General features: G+C 63.9%; 1 protein-coding gene across 3 annotated transcripts; it reads right to left on the bottom strand.

The window, feature by feature from the left end:
- Positions 1 to 685: 685 nt before the first annotated feature.
- TNFAIP8L1 (TNF alpha induced protein 8 like 1) lies at positions 686 to 8,720 on the bottom strand. Of its 3 annotated transcripts, none has more exons than XM_039695428.1 (2): positions 8,019 to 8,720; positions 686 to 2,021 (listed from the first exon to the last, which is right to left on the bottom strand). In XM_039695428.1, the coding sequence occupies exon 2, from the start codon at positions 2,017 to 2,019 to the stop codon at positions 1,459 to 1,461; it is 561 nt and encodes a 186-aa protein (XP_039551362.1). In that variant the 5' UTR covers positions 2,020 to 2,021; positions 8,019 to 8,720; the 3' UTR covers positions 686 to 1,458. The 3 variants fall into 3 exon arrangements, with proteins under 3 accessions (XP_039551362.1, XP_039551343.1, XP_039551353.1); XM_039695409.1 differs by lacking the exon at positions 8,019 to 8,720 and adding an exon at positions 7,875 to 7,951; XM_039695419.1 differs by lacking the exon at positions 8,019 to 8,720 and adding an exon at positions 4,503 to 4,713.
- Between the last annotated feature and the right edge of the window lie 17,082 nt (positions 8,721 to 25,802).

The raw sequence follows: 25,802 nt of genomic DNA, 5'->3' as shown, positions 1-25,802 counted from the left end.
GCTCCCTGCTGCTCCAGGAACTGCACCAGGAGCTGCTCCAGGGGCTGCTCCAGGGGCTGCTCCCTGCTGCCAGGGCTCCCTGCTGCTCCAGGAACTGCACCAGGAGCTGCTCCCTGCTGCTCCAGGGGCTGCTCCCTGCTGCCAGGGCTCCCTGCTGCTCCAGGAACTGCTCCAGGAGCTGCTCCCTGCTGCCAGGGCTCTGCTTTTGGGCCCCTCCTGGGCCCTGAGGGGATGTGGGGGTGCAAAAGAGCACGTGTGGGTGTCTGCTCACTCACCAAACCATGGAGTGGTTGGGGTTTGGAGAGGCTTTCAAGCTCATCCAGTCCCACCCCTGCCATGGCAGGGACACCTCCCACTGTCCCAGGTTGCTCCCAGCCCTGTCCAGCCTGGCCCTGGGCACTGCCAGGCGTGGAGCACCCTGTGCCAGGCCCTCCCCACCCCACAGGGAGGAACTCCTTCCCCGTATCCCATCTGACCCTGCCCTCTGGGAGGGCATTCCCCTTTGTCCATGCAAACCCAGGAGCTGCTGGGCCACTGAGCAGGGACAGCACAACCAGCAGCAATGCCAGGGGACAGAGAGCACAAACCCCAGGTGACACAGAGCCACCACCACCTGGGGGCAAAGCCAGCTGTCCCCAGGGCTCATTCTGTCACTGTCACCACTGACACCTCACGGAGCTCCCAGGCCACACTGAGTTTATTTAAATAACTCATCAGGGCTACAGAGTTTGTTGAAAATGAACATCACTCAGTCAAGGGCATGGAAAAGGGATGAAATCCCAGGGGAGCTTTGGATGACCACCAAAGCTGCCAGGTGCCACCACCACTGGAGGCTGGTGGGCACTTGGGTGGTTCCAGGGACCCAGGGATGGAGCAGCTTCCCCCAGCTCCCTCCCAGCTGAGGAGGGATCCTCCTGGTCTCAGGGATTTGTCTTTGAGGACACCTAAGCCCAGGCAGAAGCACCTTCCTGCCTGAGGCAGCACAAGTCTGGACTGTGCTTTGCTCCCTCCGCGTTGTGGAGCTGCTGAAAGGAAACCACAGTGTCCCACAGCCCTCCAGTTATGGGGTCTCAGAACTGGTCCCCCAACACCGTCCCACCTGCTCAGAGACACCTCAGAGGTGCTTCACACCACGAGTCTTTGGTTCAGTTTCCCCACAGAGGGATGCAACAGAGTTCAAGGCACAGAGCCCAAATCCTTGGACTCTGAGCCAAAGGCACTTGGTGGGCAAGGAAATCAAACTGTACAGCAGGGGCCCAGAGTCCCAGGGTGCCCTGGAGAGGGTGCAGGGAGGGGATTGCAGACCCTGGGCGAGGGGGACACAACGTCAAGAAGTTCATTCTCTTGGAGAAACAAGAACAGAGGAGGAGGATGAGGAGGGGACGGCCAGCCCGGCGAAGGCCAAATCAGACATCCCATCCTCGGCCTCTGCCAGGAGCCCCGCTGCCAGGAGCCCCCTCAGATGCTGTCCTCCTCCAGCATCTTGTTGACGCCCTCGCAGATCCTCTGGAGGTGGGTGCGGTAGGGCTCGGCCGGGCCGTAGAGCGCCGACAGGAACTCGTAGTCCGCGAAGTGGTTGAAGACGTGGTTGATGCGCGAGTGGGACTTGGCCGTCAGGTGCCCGTTGACCGCCTGGTGCAGCAGGTCCCGGCACTCGGTCAGGACGCTGGACATGACCCTGCGGTCGAAGGTGAAGTCTATCTGGTGGAAGCTGACGGCCGTCATGGCCAAGGTGTGCACCTTCTTGCGGAAGCGCTCCATGAGCAGCAGCTCCTCGGCGCTGAACTGCCCGTTGCGGTAGAGAACGCCCAGCTTCATCACGATCTTGATGAGGTTCTTGATGATCTTCTGGGCCTCTTTGCGGTTGTGGGTGTACTCCTTGGTGGCCCGGTACAGCTCGTCCAGGATCTCGCTGCTGGTGTCGTCGATGAAGGCGTTGGCGATGGTCTTGGTGGCCATTTTGCTCAGGAGCTTCTTCTGGGCCTGCAGGGCCAAGTTCTTGGTGCTGAAGGTGTCCATCTCTGCGGGGGAAGAGGCACACACGGCTCAGTCCCTGCTCTGCGTCCATCCCCATCTCACCTGGGCTGGTGGAGTGTCCCAGTCCGCGGCAGGATGAGTTTAAGGTCCCTTCCCACCCAAACCATTCCGTGATTCTGTGATTCCTCACCTCCCCGCACAGATTTTTGGCAGGAGAAAGAGCATCTCCAGGCAATGGCCAGACTGAGGGAGCTCCTGGGTGCCAGGGCTGAGCTCACCCCCAGGTTTGGTCGGTGGGATCAGTTACAGTTCCCACCTTTTCCTTTTCCCAAACTCTGTGGAGAGGCTGCAGCAAGCGAGGCGTCCCTACCTGAGCTCCACCCGTGCCCCTCCATCCCCGTGTCCCTCCTGGCACTGTCACCTCCCTCCTCCTGGGGCAGGAAGAACTCTTGCCCCATCGTTTGAACATTTTTCCTTCCTTAAAACCTGACTCATTTCCTGCAGGGTGAGCTGGGGACAGCCCAGGTGGCAGCTGAGTCACCCCCCTGCCATGTGCCCCATCCATGGCGGTGCTGGCCAGGCTGGGGTGGCACAGCCGGTTTGCAGCACCCAGCAGTGGCACGGGAGCCCTTTTCCCGGGCTCTGCTCACCCTGGAACACCCACACAAGCTCGGACTTGTTGTGCTGCTGCCCCAGCCTCCTCCGGAGGCGGCAGTGCAGGAGGTGAATAATTCACCCAGACAGGAAGATCACCCAGAGCCCCACTCCCACGTCCCGGCGGGGCCAAATCCATCACCTCGGGCAGAGCACGGCTTTAAACTGCTGTGAACGATCAAAAACCCCGGAGATGCATCTCGGCCTGGGAAACCGCAGAGCTACAAATCACAGGGAGGGGAGAACAGCAGGAAAACAACCAGGATGGATGGGCAGAGCTGGGAGCTGCTTCTGCAAGAGCCTGCACACGGCATGGACAGCCTGGCAGAGCAGGAGGGGATGGGATCAGCCTAAAAATGCATCCCCAGGGAGGGGAGAGGAGAGAGCTCAGCTGAAGGATGCTGCTGGTGTGAGGATGGATGGGGATAAATTGCTCGTGGGTAGGGAGCAGGTTTAGATTTGATGATAAGAAGGAATTCTTCCCTGAGAGGGAGCTGAGGCCCTGGCACAGGGTGCCCAGAGCAGCTGTGGCTCTCCCTGGATCCCTGGAAGTGTCCAAGGCCAGGCTGGAGCAGCCTGGGGTGGTGGAAGGTGCTCCTGCCCATGGCAGGGGAGGGATTAGATGAGCTTTTGGTCTTTGTCCAACCCAAACCACTCCATGACTCCGGGATTCTGTCACAGAACCAAGTCTGTCCCCATCACAGGCAGCTCTGTCGTTCCCCCCTGGCCAAGCTGAAAGTCCCAGACCCCTCTGGGGATCCCCAGTGCTGCTCCTACCCCTCTGGAGCACACACCAGGCTCTGAGGAGCAAACCCCAGCTCCTCAGGGATCCCCACGCAGCACGATGGTGCTGAGCCCCTGAGCACCTCCCAGCCATCATCTCCCAACCCCGAGGGCAGCCAAGGCTCCGTGGGGATGGGAATTCCAGGAGCAGTGACAGAGACATCGCTGCAGGGTTATCTGCAGCCCTCAAGAAAAACACGGAGGTTTGGAAGCATTTCCTACGGCGGGGAAACATTGATTCTTGTCAGCCGGAGCCTCCAGCTGAGGCTCTCACACTTAATGAGACAAAAATGACAGCGCAGAGCCTGGTGACAGCAGCTCCTGGGTCAGGCTCGTGGAATTCCAGTGGCTGCATCCAGGAGGTGCTGCCCGAGCCTGGAGGGAGGGACGGGCAGGATGGGCAGAGGCAGCTCCAGCTCCTCTGTGAGGGAACTCACTTCATCCTGTCCGGAAGGAGCAGGGCTTTGCTGTGGTGCTGACAGCCTGGAATTTCCCTCCTCAGGCTCGTGGGGTGCCCTGGGAGCGGTGCCTGGATAAATAGGAATTCCCACACCCGAGCTCTGCCTTGGGTGACCACGGACACAAAGCGAGTGCAAACTCCACCTCCGGAGCGCATGAAAAATAGGAAGTGCCAAGTCCTGCGAGCTGCCCACGGCTCCCAAATGCCAGCTGGGATAATGGATCAACCCTCTGCTCCCTGCAGCAAATAACACCCGGCTGCTCACAGCCCTCCCCTGCTCCGGGACCGGGAGAATCGCTCCACGGGGAAACTGAGGCACAAAGCATTATTGGGGGGGTCTAGGGACCCCAAAAGTGGTATAGCTGGCTCCCAAATGCCAGCTGGGATAATGGATCAACCCTCTGCTCCCTGCAGCAAATAACACCCGGCTGCTCACAGCCCTCCCCTGCTCCGGGAGCATTGCTCCAGGGGGAAACTGAGGCACGAAGCATTATTGGGGGGGTCTAGAGACCCCAAAAGTGGTATAGACAGTTGTGAAGATCCCAAAAAAGCAAGCAGCTCCCTCTCCAGTGCCCAGGGATGGTTTCAGAGGCTGCATCCTGCAAAGCCCAAGGAAAGCCAGGCTCACCTCCTGCCGGCTCCCCCTGCACCCTCCGCACCAGGCTCGGCCCACCAGGACCTGCTGACTCAGCAGCAGCAGCAGGAGATTTGGAGATTTCAGCGGAACGAGCCGTTTTCCTGCCGGGAAGGGCCCCACGACCCCATTGTTCACCGGGGGCTGCTATCAGCGCACGGAAGAGTCGAGCCTTGCCCCGAGCAGCCAACTGCAGCCTGAAATAACCCACTTCACTTCCTTCCTGTCGCTGCAGTTTCCAGCCCGGCTCAGGGCCTGGGCTCCCCCCCCACCCCCTTCTTATTTTTGATGAAAACGCCCTAAAAAACAGCTTCTTCTTCTTGCGAAGTGGGGCTGCTGTCACCAAGTTCCTCCCTGCTCCGGAAGAGTGCGGCAGGGCTGTGGTCCCAACGGTGGCTTTGGGGACAGGTACAGCCCTTTCTTGGAGGGTTTCCACCCATTTTTGGAGGTTTTTGGGGGAATCTTGCAGCCCTGAGCGGTGGTGTGAGGTTGGGGTGTCCTGGCTGAGCACGGGAGGGTGGCCCTGTCACAGCACAGACGTGGTCGGACAGACACGTGCCGTGCCCATCTCCGGTTTGGCATCCACCCCACTGGGCTTGCACCTCACCCAGCACCCAGCTGTGACCTGGATTCCCAAAAAAACCTCTCCCACACCTCTGAGGGCACAAGCATCGATCATCAGCCATCGCCAGAAAGCTCCTGTCTGAGGGGGAAGACAAGACCCTGTCACCTGTGGTCACCTGGCGCTGGTGGCACCACAGCAGAGCTGCCAAGTGAGCGCCGTCCATGCCAGCAGTGATATCCTCCCAGTGATCATTTTTACGTGCTCCAAAGACCCCTCTCCCTGCCTGTCCCTTTCACCTGGCTCCCACCACCGCCTCCACGGCCTTGGCCCCCCAGTTCCCTTGGCAGCGGGTGAATATTTCATGCAGGAAAGGAAAATCAATTAATTCATGGAGCAGCGCAGAGGGGGAGGCTCCACAAAACTCCAGCTCAGAGTGGAGGCACCTCTGCCTCCTCTTCCTCCTCCTCTGCCTCCTCTTCCTCCTCCTCTTCCTCCTCCACCTTCCCACCGCGGCCGCAGTAACTTGGATTGTCTTGCTACAAGTTTCCTCCAACACAGAAACATCATTTCCCAGCAGGATAAACACTGAACAGCGGCGATCCCCCTGGATTTCCCGGGACAGACCCTGCTCTGCCCCCCAGCACCCCCAGTGCCCCCGAATCCCTGGCTCAGTGCCAGCTGGGTGGATGCCATCCCGCTGCTCTGCTCTCCATCCGCCGGATCGCTTTCCCTCTGCTCCAACCCTATTAATTAATTACACGCTCCTGGATTACAGGAGCCAGGTGGGAGCTCCGGGCAGTAACCTGAGAGCCCCAGCAGCGCCTGCAGCCCGCCCCCCACCCCCCGAGACCCCCGCAGCCCCCAGGCCCTCCCTACCAGCGCCGGGAGAGCCGAGGAAGAGGAGCGGGAGGAAGGCCCTCGCAGGTTGCCATGGGCGCAGAGAGCAGCCGGAGACGCTGCCCGGGCGCGTGTGTGCCCAGCGGGGCGAGGCCGGGAGGAGGGCACTGAGCAAACACCGAGCCCGGGGAAAAGCTGGGCAAGGCCGGGTGAATCCGCGGCCGCGGAATGCGGGGGGGGGGCACCGGGAACGCTGCGGGGCACCGGGAACGCTGCGGGGCACCGGGAACGCTGCGGGGCACCGGGAATGCCGCGGGGCACCGGGAACGCTGCGGGGCACCGCCGCACCCCGTGCTCCCCTTGCCCTGCTCGCTCCCGGTGCTGGTGGCAGCGCTCGGCGCGTCCCCGTCCCTGTCCCCTCCGCCCCTGGCACCGCCATCGGAGCTCCTCCGTCCCCAAATCTCCTTCCCGCAGGTGCCCCCGCTGGGGCTGCGGGTGCAGCCATGGGAAGGAGGCGGTTTTTGGTTTTGCCTGGGAATGCCGATCCGCCCCGGCAGCTCCGACGTGTCTGTGCAAGGAGCCGAGCCACAACCGAGGGGGCTCTGGCGGTGCCAAGCCCGGGCATGGGTGGGGAGCCCTGGCAGCGCTTCCCGTGGGAATGGGACCCTGGATCCGCGTGGAGGGGGGGGCTCAGGGCTGCGAGCCCCACGCGGGGCAGGGGGCGATCCTGGGGGCTGAGCTGAGGAGCTGCTGCGGCATCAAGGAATTCCTCCTGGGATTATTGTGCCCCGCGGGGGAGGCAGCTGCCAAACTGGAGAGGAGGAGGAGGAGAAGGAGCAGGAGGAGGAGGAATGGAGGTTATTTTAAGGAGAGAAGGAGGAGGAAGAGGAGGAAGGGGGGTTACTTTATGGAGGGGAGGAGGAAGAGGAGGAAGAAAGGGGGGTTTTATGGAGAAAAGGCAGAGGAAGAGGAGGAGGAAGGGGGTTATTTTACAGAGAGGAGGACGGGGGGTTGTTTTGGAGCATCTGTCTCGCCTTCCATTTCCTCCTTTTCTTTCTCCAGCTGCCATCAAGCTGCTCTCTCTGGCAGCAACTTCCTTTCTCCCTCACTCGGAGCAGACGGAGACTCATGGGGAAGTAGAAAACAGAGGCTGGGAGGGGGAAACTGAGGCCAAACCACCATCCGTCCGTCTGTCCGGCTGCGGAGGGGGCCAGGGCACATCACATGCTTCCTGCCCCGGGACCAGCAGGACAAAGTCGCTCTGGCAGGGAGGAAAACTCCACGGGACAATTGGGATCCAGTGCTGGGCCTGGGGTCGGTGGAGAACGGCCCAAATCCCCCCGTGCCCCAGGGAAGATCAGTCAGGGCCGGGAGTTTTTGGGAGTTCCACACCCGGCTCCTGCCCCGGGAGGGATCCGGCCTCTCCCGAGGGATTCGTCTTTCCAGGAACGGAGGAATTTCATCCTCTGAGCGCAGGGCTGGCAGGAGGGACAGGCGATGCTCGGAGCCAAGTGCTGCCATGGGGCACCCGGCCCTGCCCTGCACGTGGGGCCGTGCCAGCCCCACGGGGCGGCTCCGGTGCCTCCTCCCGGCTCCCGTTATCCAGCACCCACCGGGCCCAGGGGTCTCCCCAGCCCCGTCGCCCTCTCCCCGTGTTTTATCCACCCGGGAAAGCCGAGGCTCGTCCAGGGGCTGCCGGGGCTCTGCCGCCCCCGGCTCCCGGCCCTCGCGGCTCCCGAACCCTGCTCTGCCCCGGGCGCGGCCGTCGGTGCCCGGTGACACCGGGCAGGGGGGGCACACACGGACGATTCCCGGGATGGGGCACGAGAGGCTTCGCCCCGCAGCGCAAGCACGAACCGGGACCGGTACCGAGCGCCCCCACGGACCGGGGAAAGATGGGAGGAACCGGGGGAACCCGGAGGAACTGGGAGGTACCGGGAGGTACCGGGGGAAGCGGCCCTTACCTGCAGCCTGCCTCGGGGAGAGCGGCGCCGGGACCGGGGATTCTCCGGTGCTCCCGGCGGGACGGGCGGGGCGGGGCTGGGGGAACCGGGGGAACCCGGAGGAACTGGGAGGTACCGGGAGGTACCGGGGGAAGCGGCCCTTACCTGCAGCCTGCCTCGGGGAGAGCGGCGCCGGGACCGGGGATTCTCCGGTGCTCCCGGCGGGACGGGCGGGGCGGGGCTGGGGGGGCGGGGCCAGCCGAGGGTCCCGCTCCTGCCCGCCGGGCCCCGCGGGCGCTACCGGAGCCCGGTGACGATGTCCGGTGTTCGGACCTCGATGCCCAGTGCCAGTCCCGGTGTCCGATGTTCGTTTCCCGGTGTCCAATGTCCGGTGCCCCGTTCCCTGTGTCCGGTGCCCGGTTCCCAGTGTCTGTTTCCCGATTCCCGGTGCCGGTTCCCGGTGTCCGATTCTCGGTGTCCGGTTCCCAGTGTCCGGTTCCCAGTGTCCGGTTCCCGGTGCTGGCTCCCGATTCTTAATGTGCGGTTCCGGGTGCCGGTTCCCGGTGCCGGTTCCCGGCTCTCAATGTCCGGTTCCTGGTGCCAGTTCCCGGTTCCCGACTCTCAGTGTCCGGTTCCCGGTGTCCGATTCTCGGTGCCTGGTGCCCAGTGTCCGGTTCCCGGTGCCGGCTCCCGGCTCTCGGTGCCGGTTCCCGGTTCCCGGTGCCTGTTCCCTGTTCCCGGTGCCGGTTCCCGGCTCTCAGTGTGGGGGTCCCTGCTCTCGGTGTCGGGTTCCCTGTGCCTGTTCCCGGTTCCCGGTGGGTCGGGGTCTCCCCCCGCTCTCTCCGCCGGGTCCCGCGCGGGGCCGGGAGCGGCGGGGGCGGGGCAGGGGGCGTGTCCCACAGGCGTCTCTTGGGTCCCCAGAATCCCGAGGGGGACACGCGGGGTGACGGAGACACGAGGGGTGACAGGACACGCTGTGTGACAGGGACACGCAGCAGGGACGGGGACACACAGGGGGGACAGGGACACGCGGGGGTGACAGGGACGCGCGGGGAGACGGGGACACACGGGTGCGAGAGGGACACGCTGTGTGACAGGGACACGAGGGGATGACGAGGACACGCGGGGTGACAGAGACACGCGGGGTGACGGGGACACGCGGGGGTGACGGGGACACCGGTGGGCGGCGGGGACACGCGGGTGAGAGCATCACGCGTGAGCCGGAGCCGAGGAGGGCGCTGTTTGAGCTGGGGGAAGGGGGGCTCCCCCTCCTCCGCGGCCCCACGGGGGCTGGGACACCCGTGGGAAGCGGGGGAGGCGCGGGGGCTGTTTAGGGGGGGTGTTGACCCCGGGGGTCGTGGCTGTCAGTCCATCCCGGTGCCGGGGATCCCCCGACATCCCGAAGATTCGGAGCGGCCCAGCATCGGGAATGTCGGGGCATCCTTCCTCTTCCTCCTCGCGGCTCAGTGGGTGCGAGCCGCGGCACGGGATCCTAATTCCCAAAGGTGGCATTAAACAGATTAAAGGTGGGATTTAGAGCGGATTAAAGCCTGGATTAACGGGAGCCTTCACTTGAGTCTTGGTCTCACGCAGCGGCTGGGAAGCGAACCCCGGATCCCCGCCAGCCCCCCCGGCCCTGCGACACCCCCGGGGCATCGCCCCCACTCCCAGCGCCCCCGAGGATTTGCTCTGGTCCCAGGTGGTGCCGGAACAGCCAGAGCAGCTGTTGCGGCACTTCCGAACACTTGTGGCACCAGCCTAGCACAGAAATCACCCTCCGGGCTCCTCTGGTGGGCACCAGGAGCCTGGTCCTGTGTCCCTGTCACTGCCCTGTCCTGCAACCTCCCCGCTGTTCTGCCACACGTCCCCATTGCTGATCTGTGCCAGCACCATTTCCCCACCCCGTGTCCCCATTGCTGCCCCATCCCGTGTCCCCATTGCTGCCCCACCCCGTGTCCCTGTCACTGCCCCGTCCCGTGTCCCTGTCACTGCCCTGTCCCGCACCCCCGCGCTGTCCCATCCCGCACTCCCACCGCAGGGACACCCCGCAGTTTGTCACCTCGCTCAGGCTGTTGCTGAAGGTGTTTTGGGGGTGACGGGACGGGACGGGCTGTGGGGAGCACCCCCACGCGCTCCGGTGTGCCCAACCCGCAGATCCCACCATTCCCATCTCGGGAAGAGTCTCGGGAATGTCCGAACCTCACTCCAGCCCCGGAGCAGCGGCTGGGGGATGCTGGGCTGGGGTCACACGGGGGGACCCCCACAAATCCGTGTCCCTGCCCCGAGGGCGCTGCCGGCAGCAGCCGCTGCGGATCCGCGGGGATGGGAGCTGGCGCCGCATGAAAACAGGGAATAAAAAGGAGAGGCAGCAGGAGCTGGGCCAGCTCCGAGCGGCCTCTCCCCCCGTCCCTCCTCTCCTTCCAGGGAAATGAAACGGGGCTTTGCCGCTGCTCCCCTGCCCGCCGGGCATCGCCCGTCCTCGGCGGGCGGCACGGCTCGTTCCCCTCCCCGTCCCACCCAGACGCCCCCAGAGCTCCAGGAGCTCCGGTCCCGGCTGCTCCCCCCCGGCCGGGTGCGGGGGCTCGGCTGCGGGCAGGGGGGAGCACCCGCAGGGAGGCAGAGCCTGAATTATTCAGGAGAGCTCGGCGAGAGAAAGAGGATCCGCGGAGGGCACGGAGCCGCTCTGTGTCCCCCCCTAGCCCCGGTGTCACTGTGCCAGGACACCTCAGGGCCCATCAGCCTCCAGAGCGGGCTCCAGGAGCACCCAGCGCCTCGTCTGGCTGTGCCAGGGGACAGGATGGGGACAGGGTGTCCCCAGCACCCACCTGCGCCCGTGGTGGCACACGCTAGACCGCGGCAGCTCCTGCCGCAGGGGGTGGTGGCACTGCCCATAAAGCCACCATTGTCACCGGGGCACGTGCGGGGTTGGGGACCCCCCGTGCGGGGTGCTGGGTCCCGCAAGCCCTTCCCTCTGCAGCACTTGGCATTCCCGCTGCTCCCTGCCCGCGCCGCGCAGCTGCGCCCGGCCACAATGGCCCCTTCTTGCCGCTCCCCCGGCCCCTTCCCCGCGGCCGAGCCACCCCGCTGGCAGCCGAGGCGGAAAAAATCATCCCAGTTAAAAAAAAAATAAATAAATCCATCCTGGCAGGAAGCAGCTCCGGAGGGGAGCCGCGAGCAGGGCACGCTCTCCTGACCGGTTATCCCGGGGATGCGCCGGGAATTTTGGCTGGCGGTGGATGGAAGGAAAGGGACGCTGAGGTGTCAGTTTGGGGTGGATGGAAGGAAAGGGGCACTGGAAGTGTCAGTTTGGGGTGGATGGAAGGAAAGGGATGCTGACGTCTCAGTTAGGGGTGCTGGCCGGACCCAAAGGTCGCTGGTGAGACCCTGGCACTGTCCTCGAGCCGTGGGGACAGGCTGTGGCTCCTGATTCCCGGCGTTGTGCCCGAACCGTGCTGCTGCCCTCCCCCAGGGCACGGGGCTCTCCTGTCCCCAGTGCCACATTCCTGAGCACAGCAGTCCCTGCACTCCCACCCTCCCCGCTGCACATCTGGCCCGGTGTCACAGCTGGATCGGGCTCTTCTCTCGGTGCGGGGAGCGCCGAGCCTCGTTAGTTAATTAAAGCCCGATGGAATTAAAGCCCAGGCAGTGCCGATCCTCCAGAGGCTGCGGGCGCTGCATCCCCCGGGAAGGGCTGAGGAGGATGCGCCGGGGGAGACCCTGGCGAGGAGGTTTCTGAGATTTCCCTCCCTGGGAGGACACGAACGTCCATCCCTGTCGTGGGGACGCTGCTGTGTGGCCCTCCTGAGTGTGACCCACTTACCCAGGCTCCGCTGAGCCCTGGCTGCTTCATTTGGGGCTGGGGGCTGCTGAGAGGGACCCGGGCATCAGAGCCCCGGGCGGCTGCGGCTGCTCGGCCGGGACAAAAGCGAAAGTAGGTTAAGCACAAAGTGCTGCGGCTCGGAGCCCGCAGGGGGGGCCGGGGCAGGCGCCCACCGCTGCAATTAGCTAATTGCTCCTGCCACTGCTCCCTGCTTCACTCTCCATCTGATAGAACTGCCCTGGGGGACACCGCGCCCCCCGCCCGCCCCCGTGCTCTGCTCAGCGCTGGGGGGGTGCAGGATGGAGGGAAGGGGAGCCCCCCCAAAGCTGCTGTTCCCAGCCCCGCTGGATGTGACATCCCTGGTGTCACCTGCTGGGGACAGTGGGGACGATGACCTTAACACCAGGGATGGGTCTGGCTTCCCCCCACATTTTGGGGGTGTCCTGCTGCACCCCAAGGCTTCAGGATCCCTCGTGGCCAAATTCCATCCAAGCTGTTGAACCTGGGGCAAGTGTGGGAGGCTGTGACAGCACCAGGAGTCTGAGTGACAGATGACATCATCAGAGGGGGTCCTTGTGTCCCTTGTGGGACAGACAGACCCCCAGCCTGCCGGGTGACAGCAGCACGGATGGGCGAGGGGACAGACAGGATGCTGGTGGCACCACCAGGATGATCCATGGGGGGCAGAGAGAGGGGCCCGAGCAGGCTGGGCTGGGACTGCTGGACCTGGAGGAAGAGGAGCAGGAGGAAGAGCAGGAGCAGGAGGAAGAGCAGGAGCAGCAGCAGGAGCAGGAGCAGGAGCAGGACGGTGGCCTCATGCAGAGATGTCCCCAGCTCATGGTCGCCGAGCCTGTCCTTGTGCTGGTGACATATTGACTGACAATTCTTAATCAAGTGGATTATTAATTAGCAGCAGAGCTGGCTGGTTAATCCTCGGCAGGGCTGGGAGCTGGAGGTTTGTGCTGACACAGCCGGGTGTGGTGACAGTGCCACCGTGCTGGGTACCCACCATGCCAGGGCACCCAGGCTGGCCCAGGGAAGGGATGGATGCCACCCCCCAGGGCCCGGCTGGTGGCTTCACCCCTGTGCACTCTGCTGCCCCAAATCCTGCAAGGTTTTACCCCAGAACTGGTGGCTGGCACCACAGGAATGGCCCTGGCACAGCAGGACGGCGGCTGGTGGGTGGGCATCCGTCTGTGCCACGTGGGGTGAGGCGACATGCGTGTCACTAGTGCCACACGTGTCCCCAGCCTTGCCGTGGAGGGCAGGGGGACCAGCCCTGCAGGGTCCATCCCTGTCCCTGCCCGCGGGACAGCAGCCCAGGCCACGCGTGTGGCCTTGTCCCCACCAGTGTGGGGGTCCCAGTGGCCCTGCCGGCTGGGGACAGGGGAGGGGGCTGGGGACAGGGTGGGGGGCTGGGGGGGCTGCTCCTCCAGCCCCATCTGAGCCGGCTCCAGAGCCGTTGTGGCCGCGGCTGCTGCCGGGCCCGGCTCCATCCCGCGTTTCCCCGCGTGTCTCATCCATCCATCCATCCATCCATCCATCATCCATCCATCCCCCCATCCCCGCATCCCCCCGCACTGCCAGCAGGGCCGGGGGCTGCTCTCGGAGCGCTCCGCTGCCCGTTTCGGTGCCCGTTTCGGTGCCCGTTTCGGTGCCCGTTTCGGTGCCCGTTTCACTCCGGCCCCAATCCCAGCCGGGTTCTCCTCCCCGCGGCTGTCGGCGGCGATTTCCCAGCCCTAATTAAAGCTCGGAGCGTGTGACGGCGGCTCCCTGGGGACGCTCCCCGAGATCAAGGCGATAAACCGACGCTGCCGGCGGAGTTACCGCGGCTCAGGGAAGCGGGGACGAGCCCGGAGCTGCGGCAGCGCGGGGCTCCGCGGGGGGAGGAGGAATCGGGGCTGCGGGGACGAGCCCGCAGGTGCCAGCCCTGCTCCGAGCCCGCCTGTGGCAGCGCGGTGGCACCAGACAGCCGGCTGTCCCCGGGCCTGGCACGCAGGGGAGGTTTTGGGGTGCCACAGCCCCCCGCCAGCGTGTCGCTGTCACCCTCCCGCCCCCCTCCTGCACCCCGCAGTGACCCCTCACGGCCCAGAGCACCCCAGTGACCCCCGGCAGGGACAGCTGGGCTGGCACCCGCCTGGCACGCCGGGGGAGCCGGGCTGCCTCCTCCCAGGCACCTGCCAAGCAACCAGCCCGGACATCTGTGCCCACTGCCAGCTGCCAGCCAGCTGCCCTGGGCACCCAAAAACCCACCCGCAGCCCCGCCGGGTGCATTCCCAGGCCTGGCAGGGGCACGGCTGCTGCAGGCGGGGATGCTCCTGCTGCCTGGCACGGCTGCTGCCTGCTTAATTGCGCTGAAAGCACAACAGATGGCAGAAGGGCTTCAAGATGTTCTTTTCCAACATTTTGGGCTCCTCCGCTCGCCTTCCTCCAAAGCAGCTCCGAGGAGGGAGGCTGGGAAGGGCCCTGTGCTCATGGGGAGGGTTGATGACCCCGGGGACGAGGAATTAAAGGAATTAAAACATTTGCCGGGCTCACACTGCAGCGCTTTCTTCCCTCTGTAATCCCCGCGCCTGCTGCCCTTCCTGCCCGCACCTCCAGCACCTGCCCGCTGCTCCCGGGGCACAAAAGCCCCTTTGCCACGTCTGGGGGCAGCTGGTGGCAGCAGCTGGGTGCTGGGGGGTCGTGGGGGGCTGCAAGGGGAACTCTTGGCTTCTTCCCCGAGATGGGGGTCCTGCCAGGCTCCAGGCTGTGCTGGGCTGTCCCAGCAGGGCACTGAGAGTGGCACAGGGCACCCAGCAAGCACCCCAGGGCGCTGTGCCACCCCCACCCTGAGCCTTGCTTGGGCTGGGCAGCGTCCTGTGCCCTGTGCAAGGCTGGCACCCAGCGTGGCTGAGCTGCACCAGGACCCACCACCCAGCCCTGGCTCCAGCACCCACCCCTGTCCCAAACACCCATCTCTGTCCCAAACATCCATCTCCAGCCCCCAGCACCCATCCTTGTCTCAAACACCCATCCCCAACACCCACCCCTGACCCCACACCCCACCCCCACCCCCCACCCCTGTCCCCCTCCAGCGTGGCTGAGCTGCACCAGGACCCACCACCCAGCCCTGGCTCCAGCACCCACCCCTGTCCCAAACACCCATCTCTGTCCCAAACATCCATCTCCAGCCCCCAGCACCCATCCTTGTCTCAAACACCCATCCCCAACACCCACCCCCCCCTGTCCCAGCCCCCACCCCTGTCCCCATCCCCGTCCCGCCCCGCGCTCCCCGCCTGCCCCCGCGGCTCCGGGGCCGAGGTGTGTCACCGCGCGCCTTTGATGAATTATTTATGAGGCAGGTGACCTCATTCATTCAGGCTGATTTTCCTCCGTGTCACTCCAATTCCACCGCGCTCCCGGCAGCGGCGGGCGGCACGGCAGGTGCTGCGCTGTGGGGACAGCCCGGGGCACCAGGCGAGAGCCCTTTGACAGCCCGGCAATAATTAGCGTTCATAAGAATATTATTAATGATATTAGTGCTTCCGTTGTCAGCTTTGTTATTATTAACATTAAGATTTTAAAATAAATTTTATTATTATTGCTCTTATCATTATGATTATTATCATTATTAATAATATTGATATTATTATAGTTGCTACCACCCTCCTGTCCTCCCCGGGCTGTGCCCACCCTGCCTTGCCCGGTGCCCTGGCTTGCTTTGGTGGCCCTGGGCCACGTTGTCACCTCTGCAGGTGTCCCCAGGCAGGAGGGTGGGAGGTGGCAGCCTGGGCGCTCTCCCAGTGTCTTAAAGATGTGTTTACAAACACACCATTGGATTAAACTGCAGATATTTGAGGCTGTATTTAATTTTAAGTGTTCTCTGTGTTCAACCAGTTGCTTGAGCTTATTAAGAAGATATATTAAAAAAGTAATGTGTATTTATTTGTGCACACACACGGCTGCAGCTCCTGCAGCCCCTTCCAGCACTCGCTGCCTGTCTGAGCTCTCCGTGCCTCAGTTTCCCTCCCGGCTGGGCAGGAGGAGCACCCGGGGCTGTGGGAGGAAGGCTCGGGGAGAGCTCGCTGCCTCTGGGGAACGGAGGGTGGGAAAGGCCGAGCCCAGGGCTGTGACAGAGCCGCACGGGAGGGGACGAGCGGGGCTGGCAGAGACCCGGTGCTGCCGGCCGGGTGACACGGTGTGACACAGTGGCACTGTGGGACAGGGCCAGCGCCGTGAACCTTCACCCTCCCAACACCCGCTGAATGCCAGAGCAGTCCCGGGATAAACATCCCCCTGGACAGAGATCCCTGAGCCAGAGCATCCCCCAAAGGAGCACCCCCAAAGGACCCCCCCCAAAGGAGCATCCCCCAAAGGAGCATCCCCCAAAGGAGCAACCCCCAAAGGAGCAACCCCTAAACGAGCACCCCCTAAACTAGCATCCCCAAACGAGCATCCTCAAAGGAGCATCCTCAAAGGAGCATCCCCCAAAGGAGCACCCCCTAAACGAGCACCCCCAAACGAGCATCCCCAAACGAGCATCCCCCAAAGGAACACCCGCAAAGGAGCATCCCCGAGCCAGAGCCTCCCTCCGGCCGGGTTCCCAGCACTGCCTCGCGGCCAATTCCCACCAGGAGCCCGAATTCCCCCGAGCGCGGCTCGGTGGCAGCTGCCCACCCATCGCTGCTGTCACCCGGCGATGGGAAGCGCCCAGTGCTGCTCCCCGGGAGTGCCATTAGCCCAAATATTTGCTTCCCGTCTCCAGGGTGACAGGGTTGCCAGCGCTCACCCACATCCCTCCTTTGATCATTTTCCTCTTGATCTTCCAGCGCCGGCTCCCGGCGCTCCTCCCCGGCGCCCTCGGCTCGCGGGGATGCGGGAGCTGGTGGCACCCGCGGGGTCCGCTGTCACCGGTGGGGGACATGGGGGACATGGGGGACAGGGGTGGGGGAGAGGAAAGCAGGGCTGGGAGTGATGGAGATGAGGAGTGGAGGGTGAAGAACAGCTCGGGGGGGTGGAGATGGGGGTAAGGGAGATGTTGTCGTGGGGAGATGGTTGTGACCTTGGGGAAATGGGGTTTGTATCAGGAATCTGCAATCATCATCCCCACCATGGCCACAGCCATAACGTCCCCATGGCCACAGCCACCATCCCCCCATGGCCACCATCAATCATGTCCCCATGGCCACCAGCATCCCCCCATGGCCACCACCATCTCCTCCCCATGGCCACAGCCATCACATCCCCATGGTCACAGCCATCCCCCCATGGCCACAGCCATCTCCTCCCTATGGCCACCACCATCCCCCCATGGCCACTGCCACCTCCTCCTGCCCCCCATGGCCCCCACCATCTCCTCCCCATGGCCAGCACCATCTCCCCAGGTTCAAGCAGGGCACTTCAGCCACCAGGGATGGCAGAGCAGAGACTCTCTGGTGGGACCACGCTCCCTGCACCGTGCTGGGCCAGCAGGACCCGGCTCAGCAGAAGCCCTGGGCAGAGCTGGGGCAGCTGCCCCCTCTCCTTCCCCTGCCCTGCACACTCTTCCTGGAACAGGTTTCTCCCAGCCCAGGGAGCCAAGCAGACCCAGCAGCAGCCCGGGCTTGTTTCTCTCCTTCCCAAAGCTCACCCAGGTCCAACACTGGCTCTTAGGGCGGGGGATGGAGCTGAGAAATTTCTCCCAGAATAAGAGGAATTTTGAAGCCAGGTGGGATCAGCTCCAAAATCTCTGGAATTTGGCGGTGGCGGGAGAGGCACCGACAGCGCCGAGCCATTTCTAAGCAGCGTTTTTTAAAAAACAAAGCGAAATCTTCGCCAGAAAATGTTATTTCGATCCCTTTGGCAACCACGAGTCGTTTCGAAGCGACGCTTTGTGTTCGGAATGGGACCCAAATCTAAAGGAGCTGGGGATGGAGCGGCTGGGAGAGCTGCTGGGAGCTGGGATGGAGCCACAGCGAGGGCTGCTGGCGTTTGGCAGCCGGGCTGGGTCCACACCCCGTGATGTCCCTGCACCCTGGGGCCTCAGGGGGTGCTCAGGGGGTGTCACCACCCCTGGTGACAAGCAGAGCCCTGAATCCCTGTGCCTGAGGAGCTGTGGCCCTGTGGCCTTTCCCTCGCAGACCCAAAGCCCTTTGCTTTGCAAGGTCCTGGCCCAACACTGCAAATCCCCTGGGAAAAGGGCAAAATCAGCCTCCCTCCCCTGGGGGATCCCATCATGGGCCACGAGGGACCAGGAGGGACCAGGAGGGAGGAGAGGGGACATCAGAGGGAGCATCATTGCTTGGGGCGAGGAGGGACACGGCTGGAGAACCAGGAGGTCTGGAGGAACCAAAGGACCAGGAGAACCTGGAGGGACCAAACTTCAGTCCCGGGGGCCGTGCTGTCACACGGAGCCAGCAGGGACATCACCGGAGGACCGGAGGACACCGGGACGGCCCCTGTCACCAGCTGGGAGCACCCGAGGACACCGCAGGCCCCGGGAGCAGCGGCGCGGGGGGCGGGAAGGGCCGGGGCAGACGTGCTCGCCCGCACTTTGCTGCATGACGGTGATTAAGTTGCTTCCCCTCGTTATGGTCCCTCGGGGAGGTGTTAACCAGCTGCTAATAAAGACGGATGGCTCTGAAGTGGCGCCTCCGGAGCCTTTGGATCCGTGGAATTTCGGGAAAAGCCACCGGGGTGCCCGGAGCCACCGGGCAGACCCGCGGCACCCTCGAACAGCCGGCGCTGGTGGGGACAAATCTGCTCCGCGGGGGTGACAAGGGGGACGCTGGGGAGGATTTGGGAGGCTCGGAGGATGCCGAGAGCCGGAGCAGCCCCGGGGAGGAAAAGGGCGACCCGAAGGGCTGCGGGGGGCGGGAAAGCAGCGGGAAGAGGAGAAATCCAGCAGCAACTGCCCATTAAAATTCATGAAAGCTGTTAAAAAGCAGAGCGCAGCGCGAGCTCCCGGCTGCTGCTGACAAAGCCGGCGAGGGAGGCGGCGGTGCCAGCTCCGTGCAGCGGCAAATTCGGGGTTCAGCCCCCCCTTCCCAAACCGATTTCTGGCTGGTGACACCACCACGGACCCGGCTCCCCCGGCACACCCCCGCTGCGGGCGGAGGGGGTGCAGGGAGGCTCCGAACCGCATCCCCCACCACGGCCACCCCTTCCCTCACGGGGGACCCCAAACTCCCTCCGCTGCCTGGAGGAAGATTTGCATCTTGGAGCTCATTTATTTCCCTTTTCCCCATATATTTTTAGCCCCCCCCCGCCACTCACAGCCCCCCTCCCAGCTGCCTGCGAACAAGCCCCGGCGCGATTCCCTCGCCGTAATTAGCAACGTTTCTGCAGGCAAATGGCAGTCGGGAGTGGAGGTGGCATTTCCTTAATTAAAACAATTAATTAGGGTGGGGTGAGAGGGAAGATAAAACATCTTCCCCATAGAAAAGCCTCTCGGAGCTGCCGGTGCCTCGCGGTGGTGCCAGCGATGCGGCTTCCCCAGGATGACCATGCCACACGTGTCCCTGTGGGTGCCCACCCTTGGGTGCCCACCCTTGGGTGCTGCCCGGCAGCTGAGCACCCCGGGGTGGCTCTCGGGCGCTCATCCCGGCTCCTTGGCCTGCAAGGCCGGGCTGTTTGTCCCAAAATCGGCCGGTCCCATCCGGAGCATCCCGGCGATGCCGGCCCTGGTTCTGTGCCGGGGTATAAATATCCGTGTGTTACTTAGCGACTAATTGCACGGAGCGCAACAGCGGGGGGTGCCAGCCCCTAATGAGGATCTGGAATCAAAGCTGCTAATTACCCCTGTGCCGAGCTGCCGCATCGCTCCTGCTGGGCTCTGCCTGTCCGGCCACGCCACGCGGCTCCCACCGCATCCCGATGGCATCCCTGGCACCGCCGGCCCCGGACCCCCGTGCCAAGGGGTTTCGGGCAGCTGAGGGGCCAAATCCAACCATCTTCCCGTTCGGATGGCCTCTCTGAGGCAGGTGCCAACCCGCACCTTGGGCACGCCCCTTCGGGTGACCTGGCAAGTCCCTTCGGGTGACCTGGCACAGCCACGCCGGTGCCAAGGAGCGAGGGCTGCCGTGGGAGGCTGCGTGAATAGCCGGGCACACGCAGCGGTGTCTGTGTGCCCCTGGGGGTGTGCGAGGCCGGCTTGGGACGGGGGTGTTTGAAATCCAAACCTTTCCGTGCGCTGCGGGAATGGCCGGGCCCGGCCGGTGGAACCCCCCAGCAGCACCAACCCAGCAGGAACTCGGCGATTTTGCCCCCCCTTGCCGAGCTCACCCACCCCTGCTCTGACCGAAACCTTTCACTCCATCCCAGAAGCTCCGACACCCAGAGGACGAGGCTGTGGCACCCCTGGCACAAACAATTGCAGCCCTGGGGGAGCCGAGGCACCACGCCACCCTGGGGCCCGGGCACCCCCAGGGTTACCCCTCCCCAGGGCACAGAATTCGGGGTGCCCAGGAATCCCTCCGGGCTCATCATCTTCCCGTGGCTGGGGGATTTTTTTTCCTCGGCTCTGCACACCACGTGGATGGTGGGAAGCAGGTCCCGGGTAAATATCTCCCGGCGGGTGCGTGCGGGGATGCTGCCTTCACAGGATTTACAGCTTCAAAGCCTCGGCCTCAAAGCCTGCAGATATCTTTTCATCATTTCAGCCGCGGTCTAATTACCCCGCTGGCCGCCGGCGCTGCCCGGCGCTCCCAGGTACAGCCTCTCTTAATAGCTGGAATTTATTATTTAAATGTCGTTTTTCAGCTCCTCGCTGCCGTTCCGGCTCCGAGGGTGCCTGTGCCCCCCCCCGCACCCCAAAACCCGGGCGCCCTGATCCGCCAGCACCCGGCGTTCACGCTTTCCGCCTGCTCTGAGCCGTGACGAGTTATTAATTAACGGCGCGGTATCGTTCCCTGCTTCATCTTCGCTGTAATTAGATGGTGGGGATGCCGGGAAGCTGAGCTGGTTAACGCTCGCCGGAGGGGGATGAAGGGAACCGGAGTCCTCCCGACCCAGCCGGTGCCTCCCGGTGCTCCCGAGCTGCGGAACCCGGGGGCTCCGAGCCGCCCCCGCCGGCCGGGAGCGCTGGCGCAGAGCCCCGGTGCCGGTGATTTACGGCGGGCACGGGGCCGTGATGGATGCGGGCAGCAGCCCCGGCCGCGGCGGCTGTTAATTAGTCGCTTCGGATTGATGAGAAATTGCAGCTCCCGCTAACGGTGGCAGCGGCTCAGCCGCGGCGGCGGGGCCGGGGTCGGTGCCGCTTCCCCGGCTCCCCGGGGGGCTGCCCGTCCCCGCAGCCGGAGGATAATTTATGGTTTCGTATCAGTGCCGCTGATCTTGGAGCTTTTCCAGCTTCCTCTTCCCTCTCCCCACATTGCTTTTCCTCGAAAGCCGGTTGCGCAGGATGGGATGCAGCTCCTGGCGGGGATGTCGCTGTCCCTGGCCGTGTCACCCCCGCTGTGAGGGGCTCACGCGTGTGCTGGGTGGGACAGGGCTCTGCCATCGGTCCCTGCTCCGCTGGAGATGCTCCCTCGGTCAGGGGCAGGGCGGGGTGGGGATCGGGGCATTCCCCCGGCCCGGAGCCGCTCAGGGCGCGCACCCGCCCGGGAGCAGCGTGGGCAGCCCGGGCCCGCTCCCGCAGCGTCATTTTGAGGTGTTTAATTGCCTTTTGGTAATTAAATCGCTCTGTGGAAGTGGAGTGTGGGGATCTGGCAGGGCATCTGGGAAGGCATCTGGAAAAGGGTCTGGCAGGGCAGGGAAAGGATTCGGGAGGGGAGCCGGGGAGGGGAAGCTCAGCGATGGGCGGTGGTGTCCCCCCACCCAGGGAAATGACCCCAGCGCCACCAGCTGCTCTGGTTTTGGGGAGATTTTGGAGGACTTTGGTGTTTTCTCGGTGGCTGCGGGAGCTCTTTGCGGCTGGGGGAAGGGCGGGTACACGGGGACGGGGGTGACCAGAGCCCCGGGGATGGCACCGGCGGGTGGCACTGCCTGGGGACAGCGCGGCAGGGCAGGGCTGAGCTGAGCGCTGCAGGCAGAGCCCTGGCACAGCCAGGGGGATTATCCACGTCCCCCGCTGCTGGCAATTCCCTGCCTTGTCCATCGATCCCCGCGAGGTGTTAAGAGAGGCTGGAGCATCGATTGGAGCAAAGCCCAGGCTCGGCGAGGCCGAAGGCTTCCCCAGCAAGGGCTGCAGGGTCCTGCCTGGGGTCTGCGGGCCAGAGGAGGCACAGAAACCTCAGCGGGGACAAAGGACGGTGGCGTGGGGACGTGCTGGGCCATGGGAAACGCCGATGAGCCCTGGCCGCGCCTGCCAGGCGCCCGCGGCGTGCCGCCTTGGCACCGGACCGCCGCAAAGCGCTCTGGAGCGGGGCCCGGCCGCTCGCCGTGACAGACGGGGACGTTCAGCAAGGCACGGGCGGCTGCCCAGAGCAGCCGGGCCCGCTTCCCGCGGCACCGGGAGCGGCAGCGAGCCCAGCCCGGGATGCGGCGGGAGCATCCCCGGGCGCCGGTGTGCAAACAGCACCGGCAAAAAAAAAAATCCCATTCCATTTTCCTGAGGAGAAAGGAAGGGCTAAAGACAAAAGAGGCCGTTTACCAACCGGCTGGCAGCCCAGGGGAAATTGCTATCCAGATAAAAAATCACAGATTAAGGAAGGAAGGAGCTGACCTTAACTCCAGTCCTTAGGCAGGGAGGAAGGGCAGGATTTTCACCATTTAATTGGGGTTTTTTAACCATTTCTGGCGGTTTGTTTGCTCTACTTCAAAGGCAGGAGTGCATCATTTTTACTCTGTGGCTGTAATAATGGCATAAATAAAGAGTTGGGGTTTTTAAGTGTTTTTTTTTTTTTACTCTGATTGTCCTTGAATTAATGAATCTTTTTGAGGAGCAGACCCCCAGTTCCTAGGGCTTTATCCTCGTGCAGAGACGACATCAGGACTACAGGACTGGGCTGAAAGCTGGAAAATAGCTGATGGAAAGGGCAGAAAAATCCCAGTAAGCGGCAGGATGCGTTCAGCAGCGTGCTCCCAGTTTGCCCCATTATTCTGGGTGAAATCCTTGTGCCGGCTGCGGGGGGGATCCCCATCCCCAGGTTTGTCCCTGCCCCTCACAGGGGGTGTTGCCGGAGCTCCCCCGGGGGTGGAAAATGCTTTGGCTTGTGCTGCGGGGCCGGCGTTAGCCACGCTTGAGGGGAAAATCACAATCGCTGCCGGGGCCCCAAGCCAGGAGCGGCCCCGGACTTTCCCCGGGAATGTCGCTCTGCCAGGGGGGATCCGCATGGGGGGCGCTGGCAGCTGCCAGGGTCACCTGGGGGGGCTGGGGGCTGGGTTTGGGGGGGGTCTGTTGGTGCATTGGGTCACTGGGGAAACTGAGGCACGAGCTGAGAGGGACGGGCTCAGGGAAAGGGTCGGAGGGGACATGGGGTTGGGGGGTGATTTGAGGCATCCCCCCCACCGCCACACCAAGAGCGCGGGGAGGGAAAAGCCCTGCTCAGCCAATAAGTGTGGCTTTGCTCCTCCTCCTCCTCCTCCTCCTCGGTACGGAATTCTTGGGGATTTTATCCCCGTGAGGAGGGAGGAGGAAAGCTGAGCAGGGAGCGGGGATGGGGGCAGCTCCTCCGTGCGGCAAAGTCCCTCACCAGGGATTTGGGGGCACCTCTGTGGGCCCCCCCCGGCTCTGGTTCATTGCCAGAGGGAGGGAGAACTGAAAGTCTGGGCTTGGAATAAAGGAGGTTGTGAAAGTCACTGACTCCGGATGGAACCGGAGCAGGAGAGAGCTGAAAGGAGGATAAAAATAGCCCGGGCTCGGTGGGAGACTGGGGGGGCGCGGGGATGGGGCGGGGGTCGGGCCGCGGGCCGGGGGGAACAGCTGGGCTGGGACAGCCCGGGCTCCTGGGAGCACATCTGGATGGGGAATCGGTGGGAACAGCTGTTTGGGGAGCACGGGGGCAACAGCTGGATGGATGGATGGATGGATGGCCCTGGGGTGACAGCGGGAACAGCTGGGCTGGGGTCGCGGGGGGCACATCTGGATGGCAGAGCAGCCGGGGGGGGCTGCACACATCTGGATTTGGCCTTGGGGGTACATCTGGACGGTGAAGGTGACAGCCAGGGCTGGGTGACACCCATGGGGACAAGGGGCTGTGCCAGCCGGGTCCCCCCGGGGCTGGGGGAGCTCAGCTCCTTGCAGCCCCCCCCAGCAGCCACCGAGGGTCTTTCTCCCTCCGCATGAAGTCACCGGCGGCCTCGCGGAGCAGGGAGGTGGCAGCGGGGTGGCAGGAACGAGGTCATTAAAGCAGAAAGAGAAATACATTAGAAATGTTCAACTGCTCAGTCTTGCCTGAAATGTGCTTAAATCAGCCCCGAGTAAACAATGAGACGGGATTAATGGCAATTAGTTTTCATTAGAAAGGTGGCATCACCCTGCCCCGCTCCCCGGGGGCCGCTCCCTGCCTGCCTGGGGGGAGCTCGCAGCCGGATCCAGCCCCGGCCGGGGGGTGACCGCGTCCTGCCGAGCCCCGGCCTGCGGGATCCGCCTTATCTCGGCCCGGGCAGCCGCAGCTTCAAAGGGAACCCACAAATCCGGCCCATGCAAAGCCCCAGCTGCTCCTGCAGATAAACAGGGGCCGGCCTGGGGCGGCCTCGGCCAGCCCCGGCGGCTCTGCCGCTCGCCCTGGGGGTGAGTGGCTCCGGGGGTTGGGTTTGGGGTGGTCTTTGGCTCTGGGGTGCTGCTGGGCCCCGGGGAGATGCTCAGCCTTGGGGAGATGCTCGGCTTGGAGGTGACGCTGAGCCCGGGGTGACGCCTGAACTCGGGGTGATGCTCAGCCCTGGGGATGCTCGGCCTCAGGGCAGGATTTGGGGTGTTCCTCATCCTCAGAGAAGTACTGGGGGCAATTCTCATCCCCAGGGCAGTATTTGGGGCAATTCTCATCCCCAGGGCAGTATTTGGGGTGTCCCTTGTCCTCAGGGCAGTATTTGGGGCCATACTCATCCCCAGGGCAGTATTTGGGGTGTTCCTCATCCCCAGGGCAGTATTTGGGGTGTTCCTTGTCCTCAGGGCAGTATTTGGGGCCATACTCATCCCCAGGGCAGTATCTGGGGCCACGCTCAGCCCCAGTTTTGCAGCCCCCCATCCTCAGGCAGGACCTTGGGGATGGGGTGAGGCAGCAGAGCCCCCCGGGGTGCAGGGGAGGGGAGAGGCCGCTGTGTCTCCTGCATTTTGGGGCGCTGATGGCTGGTGCTGGGTGCTGCCACCAATGCCACGGGTGACCCTGCAGGGTGGGGACGCCCTGGTGGCCCCCTCAGCTCACCGCCATCATCCCAAACTCTTCCTGGGCAGCAGGGGGGGAAAGGAGCCTCCCCGCCTCCAGAATGGGGCAAATTCCAGCAGTTTTGGGGCTGGACCACAGCGGCCTCGCCGGGCGGGACACGCCCAGTCCCGGTGGCGGCTGATCCCCGGTGCCTCTCCAGCACCGACACCCCCGGGGGTCCCGGTGCCCCCGCCCGGGGCACGGCCCCCGTCATTAGCACCCAGAAAATGTTGGGTTTCTGCCTGGGAAAACACAGCAGATATGTACATTAAACATCAAATTATAAAATTAACAGATTCCAACTGCGGATGATTTGCATGTGCAAATTAACTTAATTACCACTCTTCCTCCCCGAGCGCCCGCGCGCCGGGAAGGGCCGGCCCCGGCACGGCCGCGGCGGCTGCGGGACCGGGAACGGGCACACGCGAGTGCAAGGGCACACACACGTGTGCAAACACACACAAACACGTGTGCAAACACACACGAGTGTGCACAGCGGTGTGGGGACACGGAGCTCTGCGGTGGCCCCGGATGTGGCTGGGAGAGGGGGACAGGGATGGACACACAGATGGACACACGGATGGATGGACGCAGAGATGGACACACGGATACACGGACACACACACGGATGGACACACAGACACGGATGTACACATGGATGTACACATGGATGTACATGCGGACAGATGGACACACGTGTACATGGGTGAAAACACACGGACGCACGTGTGGGCACAGCCACACACACACAGAGGGAAGGGCACACCCGGGGGCTCTGATCCAGAGATTCTGATCCAGAGCTCCTTATCCAGGGGTTCCAATTCAGGGATTCCAATCCAGGGGTTCCAATCCAGGGCTCCTGAT

This window comes from Passer montanus, unplaced genomic scaffold (genome assembly GCF_014805655.1).
Source record: "Passer montanus isolate IOZ18808 unplaced genomic scaffold, ASM1480565v1 scaffold112, whole genome shotgun sequence".
Classification (NCBI taxonomy): Eukaryota; Metazoa; Chordata; class Aves; order Passeriformes; family Passeridae; genus Passer; species Passer montanus.
Note: the sequence above shows the minus strand (reverse complement) of the source record. Positions and strands in the feature narration are given on the sequence as shown.